Below are 13661 nucleotides of genomic sequence, written 5' to 3'. Positions count from 1 at the left end.
CTGCTTCTCGACTTAAACTGACATTCCCAAGATCATCATCAATTTGGCAGCTGCTGGATCTACAGCTTGAACAGAGGGATCCACCCGCAAATGCTCCATTAAAAAATCTCTTCTGACTCGCCTTTCATCTCCCCCTTCTACATTTTGAAGCAAAAAGGAGCTTTTCTCTTTTTTCCTGCATTGACACCTTTGGCTCAAAGTTGCCCCCCAAGAATAAGGAATCATAGAAAAGGGTGTTCAAATGCTCAGAAATGGACAAAATAACGATGGAACGAAGAGATAGAGGGGAAACAGAGCACTACAAAATATGGAACAGGTGGTATAACTGGCTTGAAAAGAGATATAAAATCAATGCATAAGGAACACATAGAAACACAATGAAAAGAGACGGCCTATATACTTAGAAAGCAACAGCGATGGAAATATTGAATATAGATGTATATATTGCAAAAACGAGAAAGTAAACAAAGAAGAATATGTATGAAATAATAGAATGGAAAATGGAAAACCCGAAATCAGGAAAAAGAAATACCGATAACAGAAAGCTGTAAAAGTGTAATTGTGATTTTAGTGTTTGGAAAATGTCAAATTAAAAAAAAATACTTTAAAATAAATAAAAATAAACTGACATTCCCAAGAAGAAGATCGATGTGGCAGCTGCTGGATCTACAGCTTGAACCGAGGGATCCACCCGCAAATCCTCCATTAAAAAATCTCTTCTGACTTGCCTTTCATCTCCCCCTTCTACATTTTGAAGCAAAAAGGAGCTTTTCTCTTTTTTCCTGCATTGACACCTTTGGCTCAAAGTTGCCCCCAAACAGATGGAGGGAAAGGAAGGGACAAGGAGAAAATACGGACAGATCCACAATGGAACCCAACTTTTCTCTTCCCAATTGAGACAGTGGTTTAAAGGAGCTGCGCCCCGTTTTACGACCTTTCTTGCCTCCGTTGTTAAGCGAATCACTGCAGGGGTTAAGGTACTAACACGGTTGTTAAGTGAATCTGGCTTCCCCATTGACTTTGCTTGTCGGAAGGTCGCAAAAGGGGATCAGGTGGCACTGGGCCACCACTCCGTCTATGGGAGGGACTACAGTCTAGACCAGTGTTTCTCAACCTTGGTCACTTGGTCTGGACTTCAACTCCCAGAATTCCCCAGCCAGCGAACACTTGAAGATGTCTGGACTTCAACTCCCAGAATTCCCCAGCCAGCGAACACTTGAAGATGTCTGGACTTCAACTCCCAGAATTCCCCAGCCAGCGAACACTTGAAGATGTCTGGACTTCAACTCCCAGAATTCCCCAGCCAGCGAATGCTGGCTGGGGAATTCTGGGAGTTGAAGTCCGGACATCTTCAAGTGGCCAAGGTTGAGAAACACTGGTCTAGACCATCATCCCCTGCCATCAGAACCCATCACTCCGTTTCTTGCCATTGCTGCTCGTGTTTTCTTCAACTCACTGGGCTACCGCAGGCAGTCCTCGAGTTACGACCCCCAACTGAGCCCAACGTTTACGTTGCTCGGTGAAATATATTAGTTGGGTTTGACCCATTTTACGTCTTTTCTCGCCCCTGTTGTTAAGCGAATCATTGCATTCGTTCAGTGGGTGACCCGGCTGTGAAGTGAATATGGCTTCCCCGCAGACTTCGCTTGTCTGAAGGTCGCAAAAAGGGATCCGGTGAGCCCGGGGCAGTGCAAACGGTCATAAATATGAGTCCGTTGGCAAGCGTATGAATTTTGATCACGTGAGATGCAGCGGCGGGGGTCAGTGTGCGAAACGGTCCTGAGACCCTTTTCGCATTGCCGCTGTCACTTGGAACGGTCGCTAAATGAACCGTTGTAAGTCGAGGACTACCTGTGGCACAGGATCCCATGCTGAGCCATTCTCAGTCCTCCCGGTCCTGGTTGACCCAAAGGGCCTTTTCTTTCAAGGGGCAACTGGACTTTCTTGCTTTTTCTTTGAAGGCGTTTCGCTTCTCCTCCAAGAAGCTTCTTCAGCTCTGACTTCCACGGACTTTTAGCTACACAATTTGGGATGAAGATCCTTGGAATGGTGAGGGAGGAGGAATGGATTTCCAGAGGGAAAAACTGCAGACTGCAGGAACCATTTGTTCTACTCAGGTGACCCTGAGGGCCGGTGGTGGGTTTCAAAATTTTTTGGAACCTACTCTGTGGGTGTGGCCTCCTTTGTGGGAGTGGCTTGCTGGCCATGTGACCTGGTGGGAGTGGCTTGCCGGCCATGTGTGTTCTCTCTCTCTCTCTCTCCTTCCTTTTGTCTCTCTGTCCCTTTTTTTCTTTCATCTCTCTCTCACTCTTTTTCTTTCTTTTTTCTTTCTTTCTTTCTTTCTTTCTTTCTTTCTTCCTTTCTTTCTCTCTCTCTCTGTGTCTGTCTGTCTGTCCGTCTGTGTGTGTGTGTGTGTGTATGTGCAAGTGGTGGGTTTCAAAAAAATTTGGAACCTCTTCTGTAGGTGTGGCCTCCTTTGTGGGAATGGCTTGCTGGCCATGTGACCTGGTGGGAGCGGCTTGCCAGCCATGTGACTGGGTGGGAGTGGCTTGCCAGACATGTGACCTGGTGGGAGCGGCTTGCCGGCCATCTCTCCATCTCTCTCTCTCTCTCTCTCTCTCTCTCTCTCTCTCTCTCTCCCCTTCCTTTTGTCTTTCTGTCCCTTTTTTCTTTTTTTCTTTCATCTCTCTCTCACTCTTTTTCTTTCTTTTTTCTTTCTTTCTTTCTTTCTTTCTTTCTTTCTTCCTTCCTTCCTCTCTCTCTCTCTCTCTGTGTCTCTGTGTGTGTGTGTGTGTGTGGCAGTGGTGGGTTTCAAAAAATTGTTGGAACCTACTCTGTTGGTGTGGCCTCCTTTGTGGGAGTGGCTTGCTGGCCATGTGATCTGGTGGGAGTGGCTTGCCGGCCATCTCTCTCTCTCTCTCTCTCTCTCTCTCTCTCTCTCTCTCTCTCTCTCTCTCTCTCTCCTTCCTTTTGTCTCTCTGTCCCTTTTTTTCTTTTGTTCTTTCATCTCTCTCTCACTTTTTCTTTCTTCTTTCTTTCTTTCTTTCTTCCTTTCTTTCTCTGTGTGTGTGTGTGTGTGTGTGTGTGTGCTTCAATGACCCTCTAAAAGGATGCAAATGACCAACCTACTCTGTGGGTGTGGCCTCCTTTGTGGGAGTGGCTTGCCGGCCATGTGTGTTCTCTCTCTCTCTTTCTCTCTCTCTCTCTCTCCTTCCTTTTGTCTCTCTGCCCCTTTTTTCTTTTTTTCTTTCATCTCTCTCTCACTCTTTTTCTTTCTTTTTTCTTTCTTTCCTTCTTTATTTCTTCCTTTCTTTCTTTCTCTCTCTCTGTGTGTCTGTGTGTCTGTGTGTCTGTCTGTCTGTCTGTCTGTCTGTCTCTCTCTCTCTGTGTGTGTGTGGCAATGGGGGTTTCAAAAAATTGTTGGAACCTCCTCTGTAGGTGTGGCCTGCTTTCCGGGTCCACTGGTGGAACCTCTTCTAACCAGTTCGGTAGATTTGACGAACCGGTTCTACCGAATAGGTGCGAACTGGTAGGAACCCACCTCTGCTTGAGGACATAGGTAAACCTCCAAGCGCTTCAATGACCCTCTAAAAGGATGCAAATGACCAGCTGTCTGCAAGGAGTATCAATCCTTCCATTCTCCACCATCCAGTCAGAACTGAAGAAGCTTCTTGGATGAGAAGCGAAATGTCTTCGAAAGGAAAAAACAAAAAACCCAGAAAGTCCAGTTGCCTCCTGGGGGGAAAAAAAGCACCTTTGGGACAAAGTCCAGCGGTTTCTTGAAAAAGCACCTTTGGGGCCAGCTCGGAATGTGATCCAGGGGCCTTGGAGAAATAGATGGAGTGCTGCATAGGCTGCCATTGGCTGGAAAAGGCTAGAAGTGACCGGAGGGAGGAAGGGGGGGGTTGGAAGGGTGCAAAAGACCAGCTGCTGAACCTGATAATCCTGTGGTCTTCGAATGGGAAAGGTAGCTGTGCAGCAGTGTCAATTTGCAGCAAAAGTTTAGGATAATCTGGATGAAAAGGGGGGGGGGGGGTACAGAAAGGTGTCAAAAAGCCTACAGCACCCGGTATTCCCAGGCGGTCTCCCATCCAAGTACTAACCAGGCCTGACCCTGCTTAGCTTCCGAGATCAGACGGGATCGGGCGCGTTCAGGGTAGTATGGCCGTAGACGGTTCAATGGCTCTTTGCTGCTGCTTTTAAGCTGCCTCTCGGCTCCAACCTACCCAACTGTTCTGAGCAGGGCTACTACCGGGACCATCATCCCCTGCCAACAAGCCCACGACCCTATCCCTTCTTTTACTGCTGCTGTTTTTCTTCCCCTTCCTTGTGACACGCCGCCCTTCTGGCCAAGCGGAAGCCCAAGCCTCGTCTCCCAGCTGGGCTGGGAGAAAAGCAGCCGTGCATTCCCTGCACTGGGTTGCAAGTTGCAAGCCAAGTAGAGCCTTGGTTCCCCGGGCGAGGGTCTCGGAGCAGCAGGGAAAGGGAGAGGGAGGGGTCTTGTAGGCCAGGCGAGATGGGGGGGGGGGTGCAAAAAGGGGAGGGGGGGAAGAAGGGGCGCCAAAAAGCCTACAGCACCCGGTATTCCCAGGCGGTCTCCCATCCAAGTACTAACCAGGCCTGACCCTGCTTAGCTTCCGAGATCAGACGGGATCGGGCGCGTTCAGGGTAGTATGGCCGTAGACGGTTCAATGGCTCTTCGCTGCGCCTTTTAAGCTGCTTCTCGACTTAAACTGACATTCCCAAGAAGATCAATTTGGCAGCTGCTGGATCTACAGCTTTTACAGAGGGATCCACCCGCAAATGCTCCATTAAAAAATCTCTTCTGACTCGCCTTTCATTTCCCCCTTCTACATTTTGCAGCAAAAGGAGCTTTTCTCTTTTTTCCTGCATTGACACCTTTGGCTCAAAGTTGCCCCCAAACAGATGGAGGGAAAGGAAGGGAGAAGGATAAAATACAGACAGGTCCTCCAGCTATGATCACAATAGATCCCAAGCTTTCTCTTCCCAATTGAGACAGTGGTTTAAAGGAGCTGCGCCCTGTTTTACGACCTTTCTCGCCTCCATTGTTAAGCGAATCACTGCAGGGGTTAAGGTACTAACACGGTCGTTAAGTGAATCTGGATTCCCCGTTGACTTTGCTTGTCGGAAGGTTGCAAAAGGGGATCAGGTGGCACTGGGAGGGACTACAGTCTAGACCAGTGTTTCTCAACCTTGGTCACTTGAAGATGTCTGGACTTCAATGGGGCTGTGCCCCGTTTTACGACATTTCTCGCCTCCGTTGTTAAGCAAATCACTGCAGGGGTTAAGTTACTAACACAGTCGTGAAGTGAATCTGGATTCCCCATTGACTTTCCTTGTTGGAAGGTCGTAAAAGGGATCACGTGACGTCAGAACACTGCAACCGTCATAAATATGAGTCAGTTGCCAAGAATCTGAATTTTGATCATGCGACCCCCGCGGAAGTTGCAATGGTCGTAAGTGTGAGAGACGATCACAAGTCACTTTTTCCGGAGTTGTTCTAATTTCAAACGGTCACGAAAGGGATGATTGAAGATCAACCAATGGCTGGTTGTTAAGTGAATCGCTTCAGTTGTTCATTTAATAACAGGGTCGTTAAGTGAATCTGGCTTCCCCCACTGACTTTGCTTGTCAGGAGGTCGCAAAAGGGGATCACCTGACCCCAGGATGCTGCAACTGTCATAAATATGAGTCAGTGGACAAAGTGTCTTGAATTTTTATCGTGTGACTGCAGGGATGCTGTCGTGGTTGGGAATGAGAAAAACGGTCATAAGTCACTTTTTTCAGATAACTTTGAACGGTCACTAAATGAACGTAAGTCGAGGACTACCTGCCCTTCTCCTTCACATTGCTTTCTCTTTCCCATTCCCTACTATCTTTATTTCATTTGTATTTTATGCTATGATTTAATATCTATGGAGAGTCTCAGTTATCCAGCTCATGGTTCTAGTGGCTTACTACAGCCAGTGGAGCTGGCAGCAGATTCGGACAGTGAGGAGGTTGGGGAGGAACCTGGGCCAGTCCTGGAGTCTGGGGAAGGGTCTGATGAGGGCTCTGTGTCGGAGGCAGAGATGGGGCCAGGGCTGTCTGACAGTTATCAGCTGCCTTCGGAGTCAGACATCAGTGAGGCAGAAGAACAGCAGGAGCCTGTTCCCAGTGTGCACATGCACAGAGTTGCCAGACGAAGGGAAGAGCTAAAGAACAGGGGTCGACTTGGGAGTAAGGCCACAGGGGGATGATGAATGTCCCCTCCCAGAGGAAATAAAAGAGGAGCGAAAGGGGAGTGGAGTTTGCAGGAGACAATTAGTTCGCTTAATTGGTTCGTGATTCTCCGAGACTCCTTGCCAAGTTTTACAGATATCGGCCTGGCATCTCTCCAAGCCAGAGAAGGTCTGTGACTGTAAATCCTCCCTCGAAAGACTTGGCTGGATGTGGATGAGCAGAATTCACAGTCAATTAATAAAAGGGGTTTTTGTCGGGACCAGGAGTTTGCTTCAGGCTCTTGGGAAGCCTCGGTCAGAACAATGGTTTTGTCCCAAAGGTGCTTTTTTCAAGAGGCAACTGGACTTCCTTGATTTTTCCTTGAAGGAGGAGTTTCGCTTCTCCTCCAAGAAGCTTCTTCAGCTCTGACCGGACGCTCTGACTGACTGGAAAATAAATCCTTCCCTTCCCCACCATCCAGTCAGAACGGAAGAAGCCTCTTGAAGGAGAAGCGAAAGGTCTTGAAAGAAAAACCAAGACAGTCCAGATGCCTCTTTAAAAAAAGAAAAAGAAAAAGCACCTTTGGGACAATCATGACCAGGATGACTGAAAATCTCCATAAACACTGGGATGAATTTATTTATTTTGGAAAATTTAAGGTGGCTCAAAGGAGCCTATTCACGACCGTGAATGCCTTGATTCCCACAAACTGAGTGGAGCCATTGCTTAAGGCTAATAGCAATAGCAATAGCAGTTAGACTTATATACCGCTTCATAGGGCTTTCAGCCCTCTCTAAGCGGTTTACAGAGTCAGCATATCGCCCCCACAGTCTGGGTCCTCATTTCACCCATCTCGGAAGGATGGAAGGCTGAGTCAACCTTGAGCCGGTGAGATTAGAACCACTGAACTGCAGATAACAGTCAGCTGAAGTGGCCTGCAGTACTGCACCCTAACCACTGCGCCACCTCGGCACTTCAAGCTGGCTTGAAGTGAGCTTGGGCACCCACTTCATTGCTTCCCCCCAGATTTTGAAGGATATGGGGCCATGATGGCAAACCTATGCCCTCTCTGTGGGCGCACCAGCTCTCTCCCTACCCCGGCTCCACCGCGCATGTGCCCACGCCTCCCACCGGTCAGCTGGCCTTGGGGTCTCTGCCACACATGCACAGGGAGAGCAGGGCACATGTAGGGGATGTGGGTGTGCATGCATGGGGGAGGGGGCGCATGCACTGCATTTGGGAGGCTCAGGCAGCACCCACGGGCAACCCATTTTGGCTTCCAGGTTGGTGCAGGCCCAAAACGAGGGTTGCAAATGCATGCGCGGGGGTTGCGTGCACATGCCTGGGGGTGGGCGCCCATGGGATGTTGCGCACAGACGCGTGAGGGGCAGGGCACATGGGAGAGGTCAAGTGGGCATTGCATTTTTTTCCAGGAACTTTTTTTATTCTCTTACATTCACATAATGGTTATTCTTCTTTGCATTTATCATTCTTATACACTTATTATTTCATTGAATAGGTTATAATATACAGTTTGGGTTGCTTTGTTCACCATCCCTTCCTCCTGTTGTAACACCACCTTATTTTCCCTTTCTTTTCTCCCTCCCTCTCTTGTCTACTTCTTTCCTTCCTCCTCTCCTTCCCCTTCCTTCTTCCCTTTCTCCTACTCCTACTCTTCCCCTTCCCCTCCCTACCCTCTCTCCTTCTCTTCCTCTCCCTTCCATCCTCCTTACCTCTTTCTTCTCTCCCCCCCCCCCCCCGATTTCCTTTCATTCTCTCCTCCTCTCTCCCTTTCTTTTCTATTATTGTAGGTGTCTCTTTCAGGTCTCAGTTTATGTTTCCTTGGGATGGTATTTTCGCAAACCCAAACATAATTTAATATCATATCTTTCCCCTACCTTCGCTAATCTATCGTAACTATATTCACCTCCCCCCTTTAGGTATCTCTCTTGTAAATATATATTTAATATTTTCTGTTCTGTTCTGTCTCACACACGTGCACACACTTTCGGCACGTGTCGACAAAAAATTTAGCCAACCCTGGTGTAGGGTGTGCCTTTTATTGATATAAAACCCTCATGACGTCAGGTGGCGCGGGAGAACATGCCTGGATCAGCACAAGAAGGGGAAAAAATGTGCGAGATTCTGGGAGAAAGCAGAGGTGGGATCCCTCCAGGCGTATGCACCACCTTGGATCTGCCTTCGCTGCCTAAGGCGATCCAGTTGATCAAGCCAAGGCAGCATTTCCCTAGCTGGGACATGCAAGGTTGGGCCGTCCCCGCAACTGTGTCGAAGGGCCCATTTCAATCTGGTTTGGCGGCTCTCCCAAATGCCAGTCAACCCGGCATCGAGCGCGAGAGAGGCCTGCTTCTGAATGCAGGCAGGGCACCCTTCCCTCTGTAGCACCTCTGGTCGGTTCCTGGGAATCTAGGCGTCAGCCAGAAAACAGGATTTGGGAAATTTACATCTACGTACTTGCATCCTCAAAGAGGAGCCCGTGGGTGAGCTAGATACGGTTTCCCTCACTGACAGGCTAGGAAGGCTGGATTTGCAATACGGTTCCCACCAAATGAAATCAAACCGGAACACAAAATATGAAGCTGGGCGGACACGACCTTGTAGAAAACCCTCACTCCGTCAAGGACCTCGGAGTACTCATCTCTAATGATCTAAGTGCCAGAGCTCACTGTAACAGCATTGCCAAAAAGGCATTGGGAGTTGTTAACCTAATCTTGCGAAGTTTCTTCTCTGGTAATATAGTACTGCTAACCAGAGCATACAAAACCTTTGCTAGACCAATTCTCGAATACAGCTCATCCGTCTGGAACCCGCACTGCATATTGGACATTAATACAATTGAATGAGTCCAGAGATAATTCAGGAGAAGAGTCCTCCATTCGTCTGCTCACAACAGAATCCCTTATGCCACCAGACTTGAAAATTTGGGCTTAGACAACTTAGAACTACGCCGCCTTCGGTCTGACTTAAGCGTAGTACATAAAATGATCCGCTACAATGTCCTACCTGTCAATGAATACTTCAGCTTCAACCACAACAATACACGAACACACAATAGATACGAACTTAAGGTAAACCACTCCAAACTCGACTGCAGAAAATATGACTTCTGCAACAGAGTGGTCAATGCCTGGAATGCTCTACCTGACTCTGTGGTTTCTTCCACAAAACGTTAACTTTAGACTGTCTACTGTTGACCTCCCCCCCATTCCTAAGAGGTCTTTAAGGGGGGTACATAAGTGCACCAATGTGCCTACCGTCCCTGTTCTAATGTTCCCTTGTGTTCGTATCCATTTCATGTATTCATAATCATGTTTATAGTTACATAGGTCAGTGGTTCCCAAACTTGGCAACTTTAAGACTTGTGGACTTCAACTCCCAGAATTCTCCAGCCAGCCAGCCAGTCTTAAAGTTGCCAAGTTTGGGAACCACTGACATAGGTCATCCAATACATGCTTGATGAAATAATATAAATAAAATAAATAAAATAAATAAAATAAATAAAATAAATAAAATAAATAAAATAAATAAAATAAATAAAATAAATAAAATAAATAAAATAAATAATAAAATAAATAAAATAAATAAATAAATAAAATAAATAAATAAAATAAATAAAATAAATTGCCTTAGTGTTTCTCTATCTCAGCAACATTTAAGATGGGTTGACTTCAACTCCCAGAATTTATCCAGAGTTCTAACAATTTTGGCCACTTCAGGCTTCTTCTTTTTTTTAAACATTTATAGAAAAAAATAGGTGGAAAGGAGAATGTGCCAGACCTTGGGTTGAATACATTCTGTTGTGTGAACAATAAAGAGAAACAATCCCCTTCCCACAGCAAAATTCACCGTCATGCAAACACAATTTCTTCAGATTCTGGTTTTAAGCCACTTTACACCTTTATGTGCTTTAGGAGGCTATAGAAATTTCTTAAATAAGTTTAAGGAGCCAGTTTGGTCTAGAGGTTAAGGCACCAGGTTAAAAAACAGGAGACAGTGAGTTCTAGTCCCACCTTAGGCATGAAAGCCGCCTGGGTGACTTTGGGCCAATCACAAGGAGACAGTGAGTTCTAGTCCCGCCTTAGGCATTGAAAGCCGGCTGGGTGACTTTGGGCCAATCACCAGGAGATGGTGAATTTTAGTCCCGCCTTAGGCATGAAAGCCGGCTGGTGACTTTGGGCCAATCACAAGGAGACGGTGAGTTCTAGTCCTGCCTTAGACATGAAAGCCGGCTGGGTGGCTTTGGGCACCAAGAGAACTCCCAGTCCTTCAGAAGTTGTGGGTGCTCCAACACTGGAAGTCTTTAAGAAGAGATTGGACAAACATCTGTCTGAAATGGTGTAGGTAGTCCTCGGCTTACAACAGTGACCGTTCAAAGATACAACGGCCCTGAAAAATGTGGCTTATGACCACTTTTCACAGTTACGACCTTTGGAGCATCATGTGATCAAAACCCAGATGACTGGCAACTGCGTCCTATTTCTGTTGGCCGCAGTGCCCCGAGGTCACCTGATCCTCCATTGCGACCTGCTGACAAGCCAAGTCAAGGGGGGAGCCAGATTCACTTAACAACCAGGTTACTCACTTATCAACTGGAGTGATTCCCTTAGCAACGGTGGCAATAAAGTTTGAAAAATGGGGCAAAACTGACTTAACAAATGTCTCAGTCACATAAATTATGAAGGATCCCCTGCTCAAGCAGGGAGTTGGACTAGAAAACCTCCAAGGTCCCCTCCAACTCCGATATCCTATGTAACCCATTTGGGGAAAGCATCAGGAATTCACGTCTTTATCCATATGGCGGGTTCAGTCTTAACACATTCCTAGGCCAAATTCATTAAGAAGTCCCTTTTGGGAGAGAGCAGGCAGGAAAGGAGAGATTTTGGGGCGGAGACAAGGACGAGCCACGTGGAAAGTTCTGGAAAGGACGTCTTACCGCCAATGGGAGCAGCGAAGCAGCAGCCAACCCCCACCGCGCAAGCGGCTGCCAACATTTCAATATTACGGGATTCGTTCTGCAAGAGAAAGAGGAAAGAAATGGCAATTGGTGAAGGAATAAGATCTCTGCTTGAAGGTATGAAATGTAAGGACAATAATGAATATAAGTATACTTTCTGGGGAAAATAATGCTAATGTTAACTGAATAGATATTGCAGAATGAAAATGAGGCTTTTAGTTATACTAGATGAAACATCTGAGACGGTAAATATTATTTGAAGATGCAGATGTTAAAACACTTGTAACCAAACGACATGCTGTATGTGATGATGGGGTTTTTTTCTTTTTTCTTTTTAATCTTTTTGTGCTTTTTTCTTTTTTCTTTTCTTTTCTTTTTTTTCTAATTCTAGGTTATTGCGGTGTCTATTAAATATATAACAGAGAGACACGGGGTGTGTGTATGGGGGGAAACGTAGTAGGGATGGATTGCTATAGGCAGGGGAATAAGAAACGATACGAAATTATAATCTGTTAAATGAAACAATGAATGTATAAGAATGATAAAGGTTAAAACACCTGTAATCAAATGACATACTGCATGGGATGATGGGCTTTGTCTTTCTCTTTTTTGTGTGTGTTTTTTGTTATTTTTTTGTTTTCTCTCTCTTTTTTTCTCTCTGCCTTTCTTTTTCTATTGTTATGTGATTATGTTGTCTATGTAACAAAAATAAAAAAAAATTCTATATATATATATATATATATATATATATATATATATATATATATATATATATATATATATATATATATATATATATATATATATATATATATATAAATAAAAGAAACAGCAATTGGCAGGATTGTCTATGGCAGTGTTTCTCAACCTTGGCCACTTGAAGATGTCCGGACTTCAACTCCCAGAATTCCCCAGCCAGCATTCGCTGGCTGGGGAATTCTGGGAGTTGAAGTCCGAACATCTTCAAGTTGCTAAGGTTCAGAAACACTGGACTATACAGTATGTCTCCCATACTCCATATAATCCCCCCCTCCCATTTTCCCACAGAATTAAATGTGGCAGGCCAGAAAAAAATTCTATATATATATAAAAAAAAAAAGAAACAGCAATTGGCAGGATTGTCTATGGCAGTGTTTCTCAACCTTGGCCACTTGAAGATATCCGGACTTCAACTCCCAGAATTCCCCAGCCAGCATTCGCTGGCTGGGGAATTCTGGGAGTTGAAGTCCAGACATCTTCAAGTGGCCAAGGTTGAGAAACACTGGTCTATGGAGATGTTCAGCCATCCAAAGTTACGGGGGTCCCAAAAGGGTTTGTTTTTTCAAGGGGCAACTGGACTTCCTTGTTTTTTTTTCTTCGAAGACGTTTCGCCTCTCATCCAAGAGGCTTCTTCAGCTGCACCTTTGGGACAGTGGGAAGGAAGGCTCCTTAGGCTTAGCCTAACTGCACTGTCACTTTGAACGTACACTAATCGGCAGGCATCAAAATGATGTTTCCTGGTCTTGTACCTCCTTAGCAAAGAGAGCTCTGGTGTGAACCTTGGACATTTCCCTTCTAAAACATTCAAATAAAGTTTAACTTTGCAGAAAGGTTGATGATGTGTATCTTTGGTGGAGGAGTTGAAAGGAAAGGATTGGTAGAACCCAGAGGTGGGTTGTTGCCGGTTGTTTGCCCCGGATTGGCAGTGGCTGGAGGCTCCGCCCACCCACTCGGATGCTTCTGCGCATGCACAGAAGCGTCGTGCGAGCGTGCGAGCGCACGAGCAAACGGGTAGTAAAATAAATTGCAACCCACCACTGGTAGAACCTTTAGAAGTTGGAGATCATGGAGACCTGTACATACAATGGGCCCGTTTCATAGAGTGGTGAAGGCACCTGGCTAGAAACCAGGAGAATTGTGAGTTCTAGTCCCGCCTCGCATGAAAGACTGGGTGACTTTGAGCCAATCACCAGGAGACCATGAGTTCTAGTCCTGCCCTAGCATGAATGACAGCTGGGTGACTTTGAGCCAATCACCAGGAGACCATGAGTTCTAGTCCTGTCCTAGCATGAAAGACAGCTGGGTGACTTTGAGCCAATCACCAGGAGACCATGAGTTCTAGTCCTGTCCTAGCATGAAAGACAGCTGGGTGACTTTGAGCCAATCACCAGGAGACCATGAGTTCTAGTCCTGCCCTAGCATGAAAGACAGCTGGGTGACTTTGGGCCAATCACCAAAAGACTGAGAATTCTAATACCGTTTTAGGCATGAAAACAGCTGGGTGACTTTGAGCCAATCACCAGGAGACCATGAGTTCTAGTCCCACCCTAGCATGAAAGACAGCTGGGTGACTTTGAGCCAATCACCAAAAGACTGAGAATTCTAATACTGTTTTAGGCATGAAAACAGCTGGGTGACTTTGAGTCAATCACCAGGAGACCATGAGTTCTAGTCCTGTCCTAGCATGAATGACAGCTGGGTGACT

The 13661-nt window shown here is 46.1% G+C and overlaps 1 protein-coding gene and 2 non-coding genes across 3 annotated transcripts in view; all 3 read right to left on the bottom strand.

Annotated features, from left to right (window-relative positions):
• Nucleotides 1-13661, bottom strand: part of CLCN2 (chloride voltage-gated channel 2) — a 95178-nt gene that overhangs the window by 57452 nt on the left and 24065 nt on the right. The window contains 1 exon segment of the mRNA XM_032225127.1: nt 11177-11255. Coding sequence (XP_032081018.1) covers nt 11177-11255 — 79 coding nt within the window.
• Nucleotides 4055-4173, bottom strand: LOC116514461. The gene has a single exon (XR_004256106.1). It is a non-coding gene; the product is annotated as a 5S ribosomal RNA (ribosomal RNA).
• LOC116514460 lies at nt 4567-4685 on the bottom strand. Its single transcript, XR_004256105.1, has one exon. It is a non-coding gene; the product is annotated as a 5S ribosomal RNA (ribosomal RNA).

This window comes from Thamnophis elegans, chromosome 10, assembly GCF_009769535.1.
Source record: "Thamnophis elegans isolate rThaEle1 chromosome 10, rThaEle1.pri, whole genome shotgun sequence".
Classification (NCBI taxonomy): Eukaryota; Metazoa; Chordata; class Lepidosauria; order Squamata; family Colubridae; genus Thamnophis; species Thamnophis elegans.
Note: the sequence above shows the minus strand (reverse complement) of the source record. Positions and strands in the feature narration are given on the sequence as shown.